At 43.0% G+C, this 20,094-nt stretch overlaps 1 protein-coding gene across 3 annotated transcripts in view; it reads right to left on the bottom strand.

Annotated features, from left to right (window-relative positions):
• The window catches only part of TJP2 (tight junction protein 2), a 119,203-nt gene that overhangs the window by 21,710 nt on the left and 77,399 nt on the right, over positions 1-20,094 (bottom strand). For all 3 annotated transcript variants that reach the window (XM_045840316.1, XM_045840315.1, XM_045840314.1), the window contains 9 exons: positions 17,168-17,221; positions 14,896-15,020; positions 13,110-13,212; positions 11,050-11,707; positions 5,420-5,523; positions 4,631-4,784; positions 3,211-3,319; positions 2,967-3,094; positions 750-816 (listed from right to left, as the gene is read on the bottom strand). In XM_045840316.1, the coding sequence (XP_045696272.1) occupies positions 750-816; positions 2,967-3,094; positions 3,211-3,319; positions 4,631-4,784; positions 5,420-5,523; positions 11,050-11,707; positions 13,110-13,212; positions 14,896-15,020; positions 17,168-17,212 (1,493 nt within the window). In that variant the 5' untranslated portion in view covers positions 17,213-17,221. The remainder of the gene's footprint in view (positions 1-749; positions 817-2,966; positions 3,095-3,210; positions 3,320-4,630; positions 4,785-5,419; positions 5,524-11,049; positions 11,708-13,109; positions 13,213-14,895; positions 15,021-17,167; positions 17,222-20,094) is intronic.

Raw genomic sequence — 20,094 nt, 5'->3', positions numbered from 1 at the left:
ATTAGCAGATGAGAGATTTAATTTCTTCTATCTATAGAGTGATTTATGTTTAAGTCTCTCATTTCCCCCATGTAATGTATAATTTTATCATCCTCAGTGCTGTAAGATGAATACAACAGGCTCACTTTACCAGTGAAGAAGTAGAAATATAAAATGTTTATGTGAGCTCATTCAAGATGAGAAAACTAATAAAGGGCAAGGTTAAAATGACAAAATTAAGGCCACATGAACTATTCTTCCAAAGGAAAGCCTGCCACCACTCCAGGGCTCTTGTCAAATGGACGCACAGCCTGGGTTCAAGTATGTCCTAATCCAGGAGCTGCTACTCTTGAACACTGAACCAGGGGTTCTCATTATCAAGTGCAGAGCACAGCATCACTTTCCTCCCCTCCCCACACTGGGATCACCATGTCACTGCAGCCCCCACAGAGGCATTAAGCAGTACCTCACCCATCTGGGGTCACTGACCTGCCAAACTCAAATATTCAGGATCACATTCTGGAGAAATAGCCAGGTAAGTGAACATGCAGACAAAGTTAACAACACAAACTTTACCCCAGTTCCTTATTTTACTCTTCTACAAATGACTTCTCTTTCTCATAAACACTAGCAACAGAGGTTGATTAAAGGTGGCTGATTTTAAGCAAAATCACCATCCACTGTTAAAAAACACCATTTTTTCTGGATTTCATTTAAGGAGATAGAGCTGTGTGGAAAAACAAAGGGGTTTAAAGGCTGAAAATAGATACCCATATATTGCTTCATCTTCAGGGCTGGGACGAAGAAAAGTTCTCGGCACTGCTTTTGATTGAGGAGCTGTAAATTAAAAAAGCACCTGCCATTACCAACCTGGACAAAAGGAATTTGTTAGTCTCAATATATAAAGATCATAAAACCTACGCCCTGGCCAGTGTGGCTCAGTTGGTTGGGCATCATCCCTCAAACCTAAAGGTTGTGTGTGTGATTCCCAGTAAGGGCACATGCCTGGATTATGGGCCAGGTCCCTAGTAGGGGGTATGCAAATGGCAAGCAACATCCATGTTTCTCTCCCTCTTTCTCCCTCCCTTCCCTTCTCTCTAAAAGTAAATAAATAAATCTTTTGAAAAAAACTAAATAAAACAAAAACAAAAAAAAACCCCACATGATAATGCTGTTTGCTCATGGATAAATATTTGTGCATGTAAAGTTATGGTAATAAGTTTAGGGTGGTAGAGGCAGGGTTAGGGGGTGGGGCTGAGATCAGAGATGGGATATAAAAGGACCTCAACCAATCAAATATGACAAAAAGTGACTGTGATATAATTAAAAATATGTATTTGGTCTCTGCCCCCAGTTCCTACACACAAAGTTCCTAAAATCCCTATAATTTCCAGGGCAGTAGGGGGGCCAGGAGCATCTTTTGCTCTAACATTCGGTGTCTGACCCCGGTTCCTGACACAGAGCTCCTACACCCCTTGGAATTTACTCGGTGACAGGACAGTCCTTTGTTCTAAAGTCATAGCTCCTGTTAGTAGTGGCTTCTATTACTGAGCTGTTGAAAGTGGAAGAAACAGTGTTTACTCCTCTGTAAAAACGAGGTTTTGCCTGGACCATAAGGATTTCAGATCCTTGAATCATAATGTCTTGATGCTTATTCAAGACATGCCTCCTGGTGGGCTCCTGGACAGCCTCGGCACGCGGCTGGTCACCAGGATGAGCAAGCCATGACCAGAAGCTTGGAACTTTCAGCCTGCCCGCCCATCATCCAGGGAACGGTGAGGAGCTGGAGACTGAGTTAATAATTGATCGTGCACGTGACAAAGCCTCCACAAAACTATGGGGTTCAGATTGCTTCCAAGTTGGTGAACACACAGAGGTACTAGGAGAGTGGCAGGCTTCCAGAAAGCATGGAGGCTCCACACTCCTTTCCCCCATACCTTGCTCTATATAGCTATATATTGCATTTGGCTGTTCCTAAGTTGTATCCTTTATAATAAACCAGTATTAGCAAGTGAATTGCTTTTCTGAGCGCTGTGAACCATTCCAGCAAATTATCAAACTGGAGAAGAGAGTCAGGGGAACTCCCTGTTTAGAGCTGGTTGGTCAGAAGTAAACATGATAACCTGGGACTTGAGACTGGTGTCTGAAGTGAGGTCATCCCGTGGGACAGAGCCCTTAACTTGTGGGGTCTGCAGGGGGTCAGTGTCAGAACTGAACTGAATCACAGGACAACCCAGTTGGTGTCTGGAGAATTTGAGAACTGGAAGTGGATGGGAGGGAAAACCCACACATTTGATGTCAGAAGTATTGTGAGCAGAAACAGCTCAGGCTGGGATCAGAAATGGGAGACAAAAGAACCATAACTAACCAAACATAACTTGACCAATCTGTCGGCAGAAAAAGGACGGTTTTTCTTTACATTTTTTTTACCATTAAGAGAAAGAGCCCTGGCCAGCATGGCCCAGGTGGCTGGGTGTCTTCCCACAAACTGAAAGGTCACCAGTTTGAGTCCAGCTCAGGGTATATCCCTGGGTTGCGGGCCGGGTCCGTGGTTGGGTGCATGTGAGAGACAAGCAACCAACTGATGTTTCTCTCTCACATTTCTCTCCTTCTCATTTTCCCTCTCTCTAAATCAATGAAACCTTTTAAGAGGAAGGAGAGAAAGAGAGATAGGAATGGTTCTTCCATATTTGAAAATGATTTTTTAAAATAATTTTTCTCTTTTTCCTGCCATCCTCTGGATTTACCAAGGAGAAACTTCTGAAAGTGATTGTTTAAAATGAGCCCTGGGCCCTGGCTGGGCAGTTCAATTGCTTAGAGCATCGTCCTAATACACCAAGGCTGGGGGTTTGATCCTGGGTCAGGGCACATACAAGAATCAACCAATGAATACATAAATAAGTGGAACAACTGATGTTTCTCTCTGCCCCTCTCCCCCTTCGTCTCTCTCTCTAAAATCAATAAAAAATAAATAAAATGAGCCTCACCTGGGGCTTCCTCTTGGTATCTGGGTTCCTTGCTGGTCTCCATGCCAACCACAGCCACAACATCCTCCGCGCACTTGAAGGGCGTGGGTGTGGAGCCCATCCTGGACCATCTGTTCTGGACGTCCTCTCTTGAACGTAAGCACACGTCACGTAAATACCTCCTAATGTGGTATTTGTATGCACAAATACATACGTGTGCATACAGACAGTGACACATACAAGGGAAAAATACGTATCATCTTACTTTGGCTTTTCCTTCAGCTTTTCATTTGAGGAATGATAATCGTTGTCGGAATACTGCTGCCGTCTCTCCACTGGAGAAAACGATCGATTTGACTCTATTTCTGAGACATCTGGTTTCAAAAATTAGAAAAGACTTTTTAATGAAATATGTAAGACCTGTACCAGAAATTATCCTCTTCTCTGGTTAGGAAACATGGGAGACAGAAGAGGGGCAGGCAGCAAATGTGCTATTAGTCTAATAGTCTTTCAGACTTGAAAGAAAAAAAATCACATAGTTGGAAGGGAAAGGCCTTCATTAATAAAGAGAAAGCCAAATACAGAATTTTAGGTTCCTCTTTCATCACAGTTTCTAGCAAAGCTGCTACTGAAGAGTCAAAATGCAATTACTGGAATATATATATATTATATATATATTATATATATTATATATATATTATATACACACACACACACACTTCTCAAACATTAATGCACATATGACACACGAATCACCAGAGCCCTTGTTAGACTGCAGTTGTTCACGGTGGGGGAGGGGGGTGGGGGGGGCGGGCGCTGAGACACTGCAATTCTGTCAAACTCCCAGACGCTGCTGGTGCCGCTGGTGGGGTGAGGACCATGCTTTGAATAGCAAGTCAGTAAGCTCCCAGCAAGCTGGGATGACTTCTCTGCGCTGCACTCAGAGCACTCACAACTGCTTAAACTTTTGATATAATGGAAATTAAACTAAGTTCTATAAAGCAATTCTTTTAAAACATCAACATCTATCTTAAAACTTGAGAATTTAATATTTTTTCTAAACTTGGCTACACAGAGGCAATACTAGATGGTTATCTAGAAAAGAGCATGATTACTTATTTTTACTGGTAGTTGGTATGTGGTTAAAAATGTCATCCTATGTATAATTCATATTTGAGACATGAATACCGTGTCATGAAATAGAAGAGGTGACATGGATTACTGACCACTGAACACACAATGTAAGCCGCTGGGCCTGACTCTTTATAGCGTCTCCCTATTTTGGCTGTCCTCCATACTGTCCTCTCTTTGTTAGAAATATTAATAGCCACTTAAAAACACACACACGAGAAAGTGTAAGAATGAGCGATTTACAAATCTATGTGGTTAGTTCTTTTGCTGGTACCTACATTTTTTACTAACGAGTTAGTTTTATTTTCAGTGGCCTACACAGCATCCACGGGGAGTTCATAAGTGCACCCAAATTTCACATTGGAAACCTAATTTCAACAAGCACTTTAATAAGAAAATAATGACCAAACACTTATCTTTTGGAATTAAAGTTTAAAGGAGAGGCTTTCACTGGAAATTTAACTTCCAGTGGGATGGCGATGCTGCCAAGAGATGAGAATGCGGGAGCCGCAGCCCTCTCTCTTCCAGCCAAGCTCACAGCCTCCCGTCTTTACCTTCTATTTCTGAGTCACTGTCATTTAGCGACGGGATGTTGATGAGCGTCTGCTTGCTGTCTCTCAGCACCACCAGCTGGAGTTTTCCTCTTGACTTTTCAATCAGTTTTCGAGCATCCATTAAAGACATGTTCTCAGTTACAGTTCCATTTATCTGTGTTTATAAAGAACAGTAGTGGTATATGTGATACAACTATTCACAGGGAAATAGAAATTCACATTTTCTCCTACTAAAAATGTAAAGACTTTGCTCATCTCTTCAAACAGACATGAGCTTTAGGGTGACTCACTGAATAAAAGTGAATTACCCTTTAAATTAAATATAATCCTGCATGCCTGAATCCCAAATACAGGCGTGACAGAGCTGTAATGTACTTAAGTTACTCTGCTAATTTATTTAACTTAGCTCAAGATGATGGTTTGGTTTACTACTGCAACGTGTCTCCTGGCTGGAGAGGTTTACAAAAACTATTAAATATTCAGCATTCATATATTACCAACTCTCCCTCTCATCTTTCCTTAGTTTAGGGAATAGGAGCTTAAACTTTAAACAAACAGGCAAGAAAAAAAGTACTCATTGAGATATTTTTAAAAACTGACATTAAAGTATTACAGATCTCCAAGTCTGGTTTTTCTGATAAAAATTCTGGCACTCTGCTATTCTTCCCAGATGTTGTTTTACTACCGACTCCCACTGCAACGAGGTTTCACTGTGTCTGCACTTGAATGTGGACATGCAGACTACGAGGCCAAGCATGCATCTGGTTGTCCTCCACCCCTGCAGCCCACCTTGAGAATTATGTCCCCTTCGTGCAGGTTGCCGTCTTTCGTTGCCAGACCGGTGCTGGTCATCTCTTTTATAAAGATCTGACTCCCCAGCCGCAGACCATACTCTAGGAGACAAAAACACCAATGTGCACACAGTTCACCAACTGGCTTAGAAAACTCAGTCTGTTTTGGGGGACTATTTTAAAATACTGATGAAAAATTAACTTTGCATGTGGGACAGTCTGTAAGATGACTTAGCCTGGAGAAAAAGTCATCTACGAAGCAAAAGAGGCAGAGGGACTATTCCAGATTAAGAAACACAAGAACCAAATGCAATGCATGAACCTTCAGTAGATCCCTGACCCCGTGTGGGGAAGAGGTGAGGGGGTAGGGGAAAATGGGTTACATTATTTTGCAGCAATTTCAAAATGAACTGCACTATAATATATTAAAAGGGGCATTAATGTTAATGTGATGAAGGCATTATAGTTATATAGGAGAATGTTCTTATTCTCAGGAGATACCTGCTGAAATATTAAAGGGTAACGGGTCACGTGGCCTGCAATGTACTTTCAAGTGGTTCCAGAACACCACTGAGAGACAGGGAACTGGGTGTGGTGGGGAGGAGGGAGAGGCAAAAGCAGCAGGAGAAAAGGGAAAAAAAGGCAAAAGAAAAGTGGCAGAATGTTAACAACTGGTAAAACTAAGTGAAGGCTATATGTGAGTATTTGCTATAAAATTAACACTTTTCCACATAAAATGTTGGGGAGAAAAAAAACCACTTCAGGACATCTTAATGGGCACAGTCTGCTGACAGTGCAGCCACCTACAGGAAGGCCCCGCAGAGAGAGCAGACTTCACCTGTAACAACGCGGAGTGCATGGCGTCTGGCGTTGAAAAACTTTCAGTGTGTAAAGAAAAGGGGCAATAATCCAGGCAAAGCAATAAAGCACTTAACTAAAACCAGCATAGCTCTGAGGATTTATGGACTTTGAACTGCCTCAAACTAAAAAACACTCTACTGAGTGTGTATACCTTAAAATACTTTAAATACTATTCAGACTATTCCGATATTACTTGCTAAACTTGTAAAAATATATATTTTTAAGGATGAATTTTGGTTATTTTAGGAAGTTAGAAGGTTTCAAAAGAAACACATTCAAATTTTATTACTGTTCTGAACTCAAAATCTTATAATTACAAAACAAAGTAACTTTCTACAATTGGGGAAAGTTATGAAGTGGGTTGAAAGATAAGTTTAAGTGACTTACGCTAAGTTAGCATCAGATCTTACCATATGATGAAAAGTGTTGAGATCCATCGCCCCTGCCCCCCCAACTTAGGAAGCTGACACTCAAGGAAGAACGTGGGGCTGGGACTCAAGTTCCGGCCAAGATGGAGGTATAGGTAGAAATGTTTCGCTTCTTTGCACAACCAGAAGAAAGACAACAGCCAATTTAAAAACAAGAAACAAACAGAAGTGCCAGAAAATCAAACTTCATGGAAATCCGACAACCAAGCAGTTAAAGAAACACTCACCCAGACCGGTAGGAGGGGTGAAGACGGGCAGCGGAGCAGAGAGGATGCACAGCAAAGCAGCAGACTGTTCAGCTGAGGCAGGGCTGGCTGAACAGGAAACTAAAGACTCAAAACCTCTAGGTGCACACTACTGCGGGGGTTGCCACAGCAGAGGAGCTCCCAGTCTCGCAGGAGAGTTCACTGGAAAGTGGGGCTAGATCAGAGCAAGCAAGTGGCGCTGTTGCCTCTCTGACCCTCCCCCACAGATAACACCACAGGGCAGTGAAGAGGGTTGTCCCACCCTAGCAAATACCTAAGGCCCTGCCCCCTACAACATAACAGGTGCACTAAGATACAAAAAACATGGCCTAAATGAAAGTACAGATCAAAACTCCAGAAAAAGAGCTAAGCGACAAGGAAACAGACAACCTAGCTAATGCAGAGTTCAAAACACTTATAATCAGGATGCTCACAGCATAATGAAGGAAGAAATGAAGGCTACGCAAAATGAAATAAAGCAAAATATTCAGAGAACCAAGAGTGAAGGGAAGAAAACTGGGACTCAAATCAATGATTTGGAACAAAAGGAAGAAATAAACATCCAACCAGAACAGAATGAATATTTGAACAAATATTCAAAAATATGAGAAGAGGGTTAGGAACCTATGGGACAACTTTAGACACTATAACATCCAAATCATAGGGGTGCCAGAAGGAGAATAACAAGAGCAAGAAATTGAAAACTTATTTAAACAAATAATGAAGGAAAACCTCCCCAATCTGGTGAAGGAAATAGACTTCCAGGAAGTCCAGGAAGCTCAGAGTCTCCCAAAGAAATTGGACTGAAGGAGGAACACACCAAGGTATATCATCATTAAGTTACCCAATATTAAAGATAAAGAGAGAATCTTAAAAACAGCAAGAGGAAAAGAGAGTTACCTACAAGGGAGTATCCATAAGACTATCAGCTTGTTTCTTAAAAGAAACCTTACAGGGAAGAATGGGCTGGAAAGAAGTATCTGAAATCATGAAAGGCAAGGACCTACATCCAAAATTACTCTATCCAGCAAAGCTATCATTTAGAATAGAAGGGCAGATATAGTGCTTCCCAGATAAGGTCAAGTTAAAGTAGTTTATCATTACCAAGCCTTTATTATATGAAATGTTAAAGGGACTTATCTAAGAAATAGAAGATCAAAAACTATGAACAGTAAAATGACAACAAACTCTTAACTATCAACAACTGAACCTAAAAAACAAAAACAAAAACTAAGCAAAAAACTAGAACAGGAACAGAATCAGAGAAATGGAGATCACAGGGAGGGTTATCAGTGGGGAGGGAGAGGGGAAGAATGGAGGGGGGAAGGTACAGGGAATAAGAAGCATAACTGGTAGGCACAAAATAGACAGGGCGGCGGGGGTTAAGAATGGCACAGGAAACAGAGAAGCCAAAGAACTTGTATGTACAACCCATGGACATGAACTAGGGGGCAGGGAATGCTGGTGGATGGGGGGATGCAGGGCAGAGAGGGGATAAAGAGGAGAAAAGAATTGGGACAACTGTAATGGCATAATCAATAAAATATATGGAAAGAAGGAAGGAAGGAAGGAAAAAAGGGTAAGACAGCATCTTCTTTCATGGAAGACAACTCCCTGTTGGCTGGGACAGAAGGGAAGGCTGAGACAAGCTTGAGTGATGATTTCTTTCTCACATATAAACAACTCCTTTATCCTCTTAAAAACTGCACTTGTAAGGTTGGTGTGTATGTGGACATCTCTTAAATGAATTGAAAAAAAATCTGTTAGCCAGCTTCTAATACATTTACCAGGAGGCTATTTGGTGCCCTGAAGTGCCCAGAGCTGGCCATATGAATGGGTCACATTTTTCTTAATCAAATGTAGATCTTGCCTACTGCCAAATTTCATTAAAGATCAATTCTTATGCAACTCTGGCCAGTGGTAGCTAAGTTATTATGTAATCTCAGCAAAAGGTGGCCAAAAAAAATCTTTTAAAAAGTGGCACTTCTTAAAAACAAATTCTAAGTCTTAATGAATTGTAAGTTTGAGGAACAAAATGGCCTAGGAGGACTAACGTGCTATATCAGCAAAGGGTCATAACCCTCTTCATTTCCTATACAGAATTACCAAGACCAGGCAGGACTTGGGCAGTCTCGTAGCACAAACAATTTCTTTCTAAATTGTGGGTCACAATCCATTAGTAAGTCTTCTTATCAATCTAGTGAGATGCAACCAGCATTTTTAAATTAAATGTAATGGAACCTCTTGGAATGTATCACATAAAGTACTATCTCATAATACTTTTGTTCAGGTTTGTATAGGTACCTGCACCCATGCCTGTTTGCTAAATGTGGTTCTTTCTGTGGCAGGAGGAGGCGGGCCAGCAGGGGGCGGGGGGAGAGGAAGAGGGAAAGATGAGGAAAAAGGAGGGGGAAAGTCTGAAAAGCACTACCTTAGGTAGTGCTCAAGACCCCTGGGTGCAGGTCCTGTGGAATGTGCATTAGACCTCCCTGAGGGAGCCCGCACGCCCAGCCATCTTCCTCAAAACCTTATACAGTCCACCTTTCCATCTGGGAGCATTATGGTTTTGTACTTCTTGTGGCCTGATGAATTAGTATGTCATTATAAAATGGTTATAAAGAGTCTAAAGAATTCTTAAACCCCCCAAGATATAGATTCCTCAGAAGTAGGCTATTTAAAATGCAAACTCCCAGCCCAGAAAACAGTATTTTTCACTCTGCACGCTTGGGTGCTATTTACCTTTTGTCCTCCCGGGAGGAGAACAACTAGAGAACAAAAGGAAATAACAGATTTGTCACAAAGAATTTAAAAAGTCAGAAGCCAAGAATCAATGCAAGAAATCTCTCCACACTGGGCTTATACGGCCCTGTTCATTCTCCTACCGGTTTCCTCTCAGCCACGGAGATTGGAGTTCTAGCTCCAACACTGACTGGCTTCAAGATGTGGGCATGTCGCTTCCCCTCTCCGAGTTTCAGAACCCCAAACTACACTGCAGGTGCTGGCAGCTTCAGTGGCTGCCACGCAGGGCTTAGTGAGTTCTGGATGGGCCAAGTGTGTGCAAACACTCCCAGAACGCAGCCTGGGCCAGAGCCTACCCCATGCATGGGCATATTACCTAAATCGGGGTTCTCGAGTTCCCCAAGATAGAAATCAAGAGAAAACACCGGAGAAATTTCCAGGAATACTTAATTAAGCTTGTGCCTGAGCACCAGGGAGACAGCACAGAAGAAAGGAAGGTCCTCCAAACTGGCTGGGGGGCTGGCTCTGCCTGGCTGCTCTGTAAGTGGGTACAAAGTGGGCTTGCACAATAAGACGGGCTTTTTGAAAAGGAGGGCTTGTGGAATGTTCCAAGGCAGGTAGGAAAAGCAAGCAGTTAGAAGAAAGATAACATTCTGCCCTTTTTTTAGCAAGGAATGGAGGAGTGGTAACATTCTTGTGGTCAGATTATCTGGCCTTTCTTCTGGCCACCTGGCCTTAACTTGCCTTCCTAGTCCCCTGGTATTTTTCTATTCCTGGGGCCCAAGTCCCTAAACTATCTCAGGCATACCAAAAATGTCTCTGAACTTTGATATTCCCACCTGTAAAACAGGAACGTCTCCTACCCACCACACAGTGCGAGCGAGGATTAAACAAGAGTATAATTTCAGCATAGGTCCTGGCAGAGAGCTGTTTCATCAATTTAAGCTTCAGCGGGCTCACCAGGAGGGCTTGTTAACATCCAGATTCCAGGGACCCACCCCTGAGTTTCTGAGTCAGTGGGGCTGCTGGGCTGGCATTGAGGGGTCTACATTCTAACAAGTGTCCAGGTGGTACTTATGCTGCTTTGAGAACCAATGGCCTAGTAGTTTAAAGCTGAATTTCTGCAGTCTGTGCAAGTTCAATGTGCAAGTCAATGAACTTTCCTGTGCCTCAGAAAATGAAGGCACAATGAACTTATCTGTGCCTTATAAAATAAAGATATGCAAACTCCTACATGAGGTAGTGATGAGGATGAAATGGTGCAAAGCATTTAGGTTAGCGCATGACACACAGTAGGTGCCATGTAAGAGTTAGCCATTATTATACTAGTGCTTTTCTACATCAAGCATTACTACCTTCATTTGCTTTGCTTTTCATCAGAAGGACCCCAATGGGCTTGTCCGCCTCCAGCTGGCCCGCATGGTCTGGCCGCCCTTGCGGCTCGGGGCTGGGGCTGCGCGAGTGGAGGTGCTCGCGGCTGCGGCTCCGAGATACCTCGTACCGGGCATCGGGCTGTGCCCTGTGCCTGTACTCCACCTCCGGGCTGTAGGCCCGGTCATAGGGCTGGTCGTAAGCCTGGTCAAAGCTCCGGCCGCGGCTGCTATCTCGGCCTCGCCCATAGTCATGGTCCAGGCCCCGCTCCAGGCTCCGGCCTCGGCTTCGGTCTCGGGTTCTACCATAGCTGTCATGGTCCAGGCCCCGCTCCAGGCTCCGGCCACGGCTTCGGTCTCGGGCTCTGCCATAGTCATTGTGGTCCAGGCCCCGCTCCAGGCTCCGGCCGCGGCTCCGGTCCCTCTCCCGGCTGTGTGGCCGGTCGTGGGGATGGGGATGCCCCCTCTCCAGGCTGTCCTCCCAGCTGCGCAGCCGGCTCCTCTCGCTGTACCGATCGCTGAACCCGCTGTGGGCACTTCTGTGGTCAAACTCATCCATTACCTCAAAAGCCCGGTCATCCTCACTGAGAGGAAGGCCACCCTGCAGGGGGGCCAGCTGCACCTTCCGAGGCCTCTTGACCACCTGTTCACCAAAACACAGTGCAGATGTAAGACAGTCACAAGTAAACAAGAATGCAGTGATTCAAAGCTCTGGTTCTCCTTCCAGTAAGCCTCAGGTCCCTAAGCCTCAGGTTCTTCATCTGGAAACAAGGGCAATAAAGACTTCAGAGGGTTGAGAATGAAGCCAGACAATGAGTATGAGGCTGTCAACACAGTGCCTCCCAAATCTGCCTCTACTCAGAGTGGGAAAAGTACCGGGGGACTTTAACTCACTGTAAGTTATAAAAATGAAAATCCAGAAAGTGAGACATTCTGTATACATCTGCTTCACTTCTTCCAAAGGTCATTGTCATTAAAAAGGGGGCACGGAGGCTTAGAGGAAGAGGCAGGAAAGCGGAGCCCTCCTAGATTCAAAAGCACAAAACAGACAAGGGCCAGGTACAATGAATGATTAGATCCCCTGGGGAAGAAGAAAAAGTCTACCAAAAACATCTCAGGGTATGCAATGGATATAAGATGATACTGTAGAGTTGTTAGGAACTTTCCTACACAGGACAATAGTATCATAATGATGTAGAAGAATGTCCTTATTTAGAAGACACATGCTGAAGTAGGCAGAGCTAAACTGTCATGTCTGCAACTCCCCTCAAGTGATTCACAAAAAGTATCTGTTTATATACACATATGGAGGAAAAAATAAATACGACAGAATATTAACATGTATTAAATATAAACTGTTTAGTATGTTAACCTCCGAACTTTCCCTTTTGTTTGAAAACGTCCATGATACAAAGCTGAAAAAAAAAATGAAATACCTCACACTCGGTGCATCCCCCTAGCACGGCCCCTAGACTCGCTACACTCCAAGTTTTCACTTTGTGAGTCCACTGGCCCCGCTGGAGAGAACACTCCTGGCAGCTCAGACCCACTCCAGCACCAAGCGGCATCTGGCTCAGAGGTGACTCTCAACCACTGTTCGCTACATGAATGAGAGAGCAAATAAATGAATGAATGCTATCGGCTGCCACTGTCTCCTAAGAAACTGTAGGTTGTGAAAATATAGCAGATCTTGTCTGGGCCTCCACAAATGAGTTTTTGAGGTGAAATCTATTTCCTACATTAATGCTCTTTCACCACTGTTCTCAATCTGCTCAAATCTCACGGGGAGTAATTGTCCAACCTGACTCTGAAGGCAAACTCACTCTGATAAGAGAACATGGGTGGTCAGAAGTTAGGAGGAAGAGGCAGGGAGGAGTTACTGGCATCACCCATTACACCGTCCTCCTAAAGTGCTGAGGATACAAGAGGTATCGGCCCCCAGATGATATAACTCGGTCAAGTGTTTAAAAAAGCAAGTGGTAATTTTCTTCTGGGCAAAAAAACAAAATCCCACAGAGGGGAGCTGACCCAAACCAGGCACTTACAATGGATGCGATCTTCCCACTTTTCCTCAGCTGCTGAACGGCAAATGAATGGAGCACCTCCTCCATGGAGGTGCCGTTGACCATGACCACCCTGTCGTTTTCTCTGCAGACAGAACACAACCACGGGGTGTGAACAACTCCCATCTAGTCACCGTGAACCTTCCGTGTAGGAACAAACAGAGGCAGCAAACTGACCCGAAATGCTTACTAAAGGGCTCAGTACCTGATGACTCCCAAGGCTTACTCAGTCGGCTCAGTCTGGGTTTGACCAGGCAACCCAGCAGTCCCTCGACCCACTTTTGACTGTTCACTGAAAACCAGGAGGGAAGGACCCAAACCACAGGGTCCCTCCAGGAGCTGCCTGACAATCGTGAGGTCTGAGCAAAAGTGACCTGCTGCCTCAGGCCTCCTCACCCCAGCTGCACAGTGAACTTCAGGAAGGTTTATACCCACTTGTGTTTAGGACAGGAGGAAGTCAAGAGCTTGCCTCAGATTCTTAAAGAAATATTGAAGTCACAGAACACTAATTCTTAGTTTATCTCATCCCAAAAATCATTTATAAATTCTCTTTGCTCTCTGAAAGACTACTAATTTTGATAAGACCATAGAGACTTGAAGTGCCAACAGAACTTAAACTTGGGAGCTGTCTGGCCAAGGAGTTGCATGGTTAACTTCAGGTCCTGCCCTGAGAAACGACGCTGAGCGACTCAGACATACATTTGCTCAATGGTATTATCTCTTCCAACCGGAAGGGGGGCAGTTGGAAAACGTGTGTTTTCACGTAGTAAATGTTCCCCAATTTCACACCCCTCTTACACATCAGATAATCATTAAGCCGAGAATCCTCATTAAATTCTTAATGAACATAAATTAAAATAAACAGTGTTGGGTTAAATATTGGGGGGTGGAGGGAGCATGCCAATTTTATACGCAATGTTCAGAAATGGTCTCTAAACCCAGGGATGACAGCTGCGATAGTTCGAATTCTCTTCCCAAGGAAACCACTGCTCTCCTTCCTCCACAGTTTGGCTGTCCCCAAAGGACTGGTGCATTACGGTCCCAAATCACATATATACCCACATAGTGGGTTGGCCAGAAAGTTCATCTGCTTTTTTTTCTGTAAGATGGCTCCAGCAGCACTTAGTTATCTACCACTTCATTTGAAACTATTTTGTTACACTGTATTGTGACAGCTGTCATGTCAGTGTGCATTTTAAAAAAAATCAAAATCAGTGCATGTTTGTGTAGCCATTTTAATATTGAAAATGGAAGAAAATATTACCAGTATATTATGCTTTACTATTTCAAGAAGGTAAAAATGCAATTGAAACACAAAAACATTAGTGCAGTGTGTGGAGAAGGTGCTGTGACTGATTGAACATGTCAAAAGTGGTTTGCGAAGTTTTGTGCTGGAGATTTCTCACTGGATGATACTCCATGGTCTGGTAGACAAGTTGAAGTTGATAGTGATCAAACTGAGACATTAACTGAGAACAATCAACTTTATGCCACATAGGAGATAGCTGACATACTCAAAATATCCAAATCAATAAAATTTTTGGTGGAAATGAAAAACGAGTCTTTTATTTTATGGAAAAAAACATACAGACTTTTTGGCCAGCATAACAAATGGATATAAAACACACACACACACACACACACACACACACACACACACACACGTTTTTTGAAAGTTATTTTAAATGTGCACACCACCCAAAGCATCCTGTTTAGAGACAGCCAGAGGGACGGGCAGGGGCAGGGGTGGGGGGGGAAGACCACTCACTGGAGCAGCCCGTCGGCGGGCCCACCCGGAAGCACGTCCGAAATGACGATGGATGTTTCTCCATTTTCAAAGTGGGGGTTGTCTCTGCCACCGGACACTGCGATTCCAAATCCTCTTTTGGAATCCTGTTAATTGACGTTAAGAGAAAGAAATTAAAATAAAAACACCCTTCCATAAGTGGTTTTTGGAATTTGTTACAAGCAGTTAATAAATAATATAAAGAGCAAGCCAATCACCAGAGACAGCTCAGGAAGAGTGGGCTTACAGAAACCAAATAAAGCAGCCTCACGGCAGGCTGACAGGCTTATAGAGGGAAACCACTTATCTGAAAGGAACAGCCTGTGTAAGCTGGAAAAGATTGATAGCACTGCCTGGAGTTATCACTGGGAGCCGGCAGGGGATGGAAAACAACAGCTTCCGTCCAAACAGGGCTGTGCTGTTCGAATCCCCAGTCACACCTGTCCTCACATCCTGGCCGGAGCTGGCACAGCAGCAGGCATGACTGAGTCTGTGCTAAAACCATACCTACAATGTGTACTTTTCACTCCCGAGTTAGATGAGCTGGTGGTTCCATTTTCATATAGAGTGAAAAAGAAGTAAATGGAGTTCAAAGATAAAATAAAGTCGGAAGATAAACTTAGTTTTGAAATCTTAAGAGACAGAAAAACATTCAATTCTTTTCTACATGCATGTGAGGTGCACAAGATGGAAACACAGATTAATTACCTCCATGGTCAAGAGAAACAGTGACCTCAGATAATGCAGAATCCTAATTCACTTCAGTGTTTAAAAAAGCTAAGGTCCTGGGTATCATCCAGACAATATGAGTATACGTGACAATAACCCTAAAGCATGGTTTGATTATGTAAAAATCTACTCAGAAAATAAAAAATTTCCCCCTAGGAAAAGCTCCCACATGGGGCCCACCATGCCCACTGATGACAAACAATCACCCACACAAAACAGGCAGGGCTGGCCGTCAATCACATGGCTTTGAACTTGGCAACACTGTCACCTCGAGCCTGGATTTGCACAGAGGGACCCCCCCCCCGCCCCCAGCCACTACCAGGCCTATAATGTCTCTCGCTTGCCAAACTGGGATCTACAGCTCAAGGGGTGTGAGAAATGCTGGTGGAAAGGCACAGAGAAAAGTCAGAAGACGACCAGAATTGAAAACTAAGGCCTCAAGGGGGGAACCTGTCAACTGACAAAACCGTGATTACTGCCCTAGAAGTTTCAGCACCAGAGCCTTGGTCTGTTCTTTTTTCTACCTGGATTAATTTAACACATGTTTATTCAGAAACAAAATTTTCATTAAAGGCAGGGCTCGGAGTGAAGAAGGAAGACTCTGTTTAAGGAACTTACAATTCCTCTAAAAAGTGACAGAACCTGGACAGATTTGGTGCAGGAAGAAGACCCCTGCGGGGCCCAGGAAAGTCAGAGCGATGCTGACCAAGGCCGCTGGATTTAATAAGACTTGGGGGTGACGGGTGAAGTTCTAGTCCGGCCCAGCCGCACCCAAATCACTCGCACACTCTTGGTGGCTGCACTTGTTTTGAGTGGGGTGGACAGCTATGGTGCCTACCTTGAAACCTGCTGTCAGACAGATGGAAAAGGAACAGCACCAACATTTACTGAGCAACAGCTATGCCCTGGACTCCCCGAACTGGAAGCTGTTCATATTACACCTCATGTAATCATGACTGTGAAAGTTAAGTAAAATATATTTACATTTGGTGTTACTTCTACTTTCAATACCATCCGGGGTGGGGAGAGGATATTTTAATCTAATTAACTTAACACCTCTTTACACAATTAGGAGTAAGACAAGGAAAACAATCCGTGTCTCCTGATTGCTAAACCGGTGTTTTAAAATTTAGTTTAGACATCAAACTCACAGAGGATCTTGTAAGTTTTCTACATATTACAGCTAAAATCATAAAAGCCATAGAGACTACATCAGTGTCCTTAAACAGTACAGGTTATTTCCATTCCTCCCCTCTTTCTCTCTCTCTTTTTCAGCCTCTTCTGTCTGGAGGTAGATGAATGCACTAAATAACCTGTATAATTTTCTGTATTACACAGACTTTAACCAAAAAAAGGTAATAACACGCAAATCTTAGTTAATGTGGTAATGACTGCCAGCTGTTCCCTACAATGCGTTATCCACCCGAAGGAGGAACAAAACTGTGTTTAGGTCAAAATAACCTGGATCCACGACCTGTGAACTCAGGGACGTGACGACAGCGTCTGGGAAGTGTGCAGCACTCACCTTCTGCAGGGTCACAGTGTACTGCTCCCATATCACTTCCTCCATGACCGGGGCCTGTTTTAGAACAAGCAAAACCAATCTGATTAAAATCACAAACTCCCCAATGCTAAAAATAAAATCATAATTCAAAATATATCAATGTACAGTCCAGCTTACACTTTCAATATACTGAGTTGATATGACCTAGGAATGGCATGCTACCCGTTTTCAAACACACTCTCTTCCAATGGCATGGCATTCTGAACAATGCTGGGAAACTAGTGAAGCACCTAGTGGGAGATACACCTTAATACAGACAAAACATTCAGTGTGTAGCCTTTTTATTATCACCACTCCCAAACACTATCATTATAGAATACCTAAAAAAGAAAATTAGATAGTTTCGAGCAGATATCTTTTCATTTAGGGTTTTTTTAACCACCCCCCCCCCCTCTGTCAAAGGTAATCTCCTAGGCAAGTTTTCTGCATTTTTTATGTCTCAAGGAATCCGTGGCCTTATCTCAAAGAACATTCAACTGAATAACCCACGGAGTCGATTTTCTTCACTGGTGTTGCTAGATGTGAAAAACTAAGATGCCTACATATATAAACCATTGGAGCTTCTGTCTCTAACAATATTCCAGAGTAGATGTCTAGAAGAACTGGGAAATAATCGATATCATTATAAAAATTATAATATAATCCATTAATACAAGCTGCCTTGAGGGGAAATCTTTAAAGGCCAGAAATTGCAAGAAAGCTCAAAGCCAAAGAGATAAACCAGCAATGAAGCAGGCATTTCGACTGGAGGCTTCTGGGAAGACAGATAAACTGTAGAGTGGAGATCAGATCAAAGTAGATGGACATATTAGGGGAAAAAAACACCAGACAGATGGAGAAGGTGGGACGCTGACCCCTCACATCCTTGCCTCTGGGTAGAATGGAAATACCTAAAAGTATCTTGCTGGAGAATTGCTATCAACAGGCCTGTAGTCATAAAGGTTGGGAACTGGAATTCATATCATGGGTACCACCACGCACACCCCAAAACATTCCAGCCCAAAGTGGCTCTGCTCTGGTAGTACCCAAGTACACAGAGGCAAATGCAAATTCTCTCCAAGGAACTCTGGCTTCAAAGAATCCCCAAGATACACATTTGAGGAACATGAGTCCGCAAGTTAGACACATACACCAAGCAAGTCACCAGGACTGAGAGTCAAAAGGAACAAAAAAAATCCCTGCAGAATCAAATATAGTGAATATTGGAAATAACCAGTCACACAAATGAAAAAAAGGATGTTAAATATGCATCATGTTTACCATAGGAAATTAATGAAGGTATAATGAAAGAACAAGAGACCATCAAAAATCACCAAGCAAATCTGGGGGGAAAAAAAGCAAGCAAAATTTGTAGAAATAAAACTACCTGGTAATTGAAATTGGATAAACAATGGCTTAAAAAAAACCCACATAGTACACACAGGTGAAGATGCTCATTAATGGATTGGGAGGCAGATGTGAAGAAATTTGCCAAAATGCAGCACAAAGCTTTAAAAAAGTGAAATATATGAGAGAGAACTGAGTGAGAAAGCCTCACAGTGGAAAAAATCTCACTGTGGTAAAATATGTACTGGCTGGCGAGCAGCACCTAGGCAAAAGAGATTACTAGTTTTTTTAAAAGAACAACAATTAGAAAAATAGCCAACTTCTAAACAGCAGTAATAGAAGCCTGAAGTCAGTAGAGTATCTTTAAAACAGTATCTGTTCATTTGGAGGATAGAAAAGAATTTTTTTAAATCACAAAAATTAGCCCTGCGCTGGTGAAGCTCAGTAGGTTGGGTGTCGTCCTGAAAACCAAATGGTCTCCGACAGGGTTCAATTCCCGGTCAGGGAACACGCCTGGGTTGTGGGCCAGGCCCCCGGTAGGGGTATGCAAAAGGCCACTGATCTATGTTTCTCTCTCACATCAATGTTTCCCTCCCTCGCCTTCTCCCTCCCTATCCCTCTAAAACTAAATAAATAAAATCTTTTACAATCACAAAAATTAGGGCAGATTATTACCACAAACTACCTAAAAAAACTTCCAAAGGATTCATTTAAAAAAGAAGGAAAATAATCTTAGAAGGAAGATCTAAGATACAAGAAGAAATGTCAGTGAGCCTGAACACATATTGACTATAGGCACCTATAATAATGTATAATTTGTGAGAGTTAAACAAAGAAACAGAACTAAAGCACTGAGCAACAGAGCATGTAAATCCAGGAGACTTTTACATGATTAAATTATTCAAAATGTTTTATTCAGGAGCACAGCTAAACTACTGATTCATTTTAAACTTGACTGAGTTAAATCTACACGTTAAAATTTGTAAGGTAAACACTATGGGAATAATTAGAGTCCAGAACTTTGAAGACAGCAGAGGGAAAAATAAAATGAAAAAGAAAACAAACTCTTGGGCTTACGGGGAAAGAAGCTCAGCACAAAAGGCAGCACAATGTGTCCATTGAGCTGAGCTGAGCTCAGCTCAGCTCAACGGACATATTGGCAGATCACTTTTTCTTTTTGGCGGAAAAGGGTTAGGGAAGGCAATTTTGTTTATACCGCAGGAAGGTAAACCAGCTTGCTCTTGAATAGCCATAACCAGTTACTCAAATTGAGAGGAATTTATAATCATTTAGTCTACCCACCCTCCCCCCCACACACACACTCAGTTTTGGGATATTTCCACAGCTAATGCCATCTGGCTGCAAGCAACCAGGATACTCTTTAAAAAATAGAATTCAAGCCACCTTGGCAGTGAAAAAGAAAACGTAAAACGGTCCTGGAGAAGGTAAGAGCTAGGGTCTGTGCCACACATGTGCATCTTGCTCAGTCACTTTCGCCTCGTGTCTCTGAGAACCCGTGTCTGTGTTAGGCGCAGAGCAGGAACTCAAAGGTTTTCTTTCCA

Source organism: Phyllostomus hastatus, unplaced genomic scaffold, assembly GCF_019186645.2.
Source record: "Phyllostomus hastatus isolate PE091 unplaced genomic scaffold, TTU_PhHast_1.1 phas_contig_34, whole genome shotgun sequence".
Lineage (NCBI taxonomy): Eukaryota > Metazoa > Chordata > Mammalia > Chiroptera > Phyllostomidae > Phyllostomus > Phyllostomus hastatus.
This window is presented reverse-complemented; position numbering and strand designations above follow the sequence as displayed.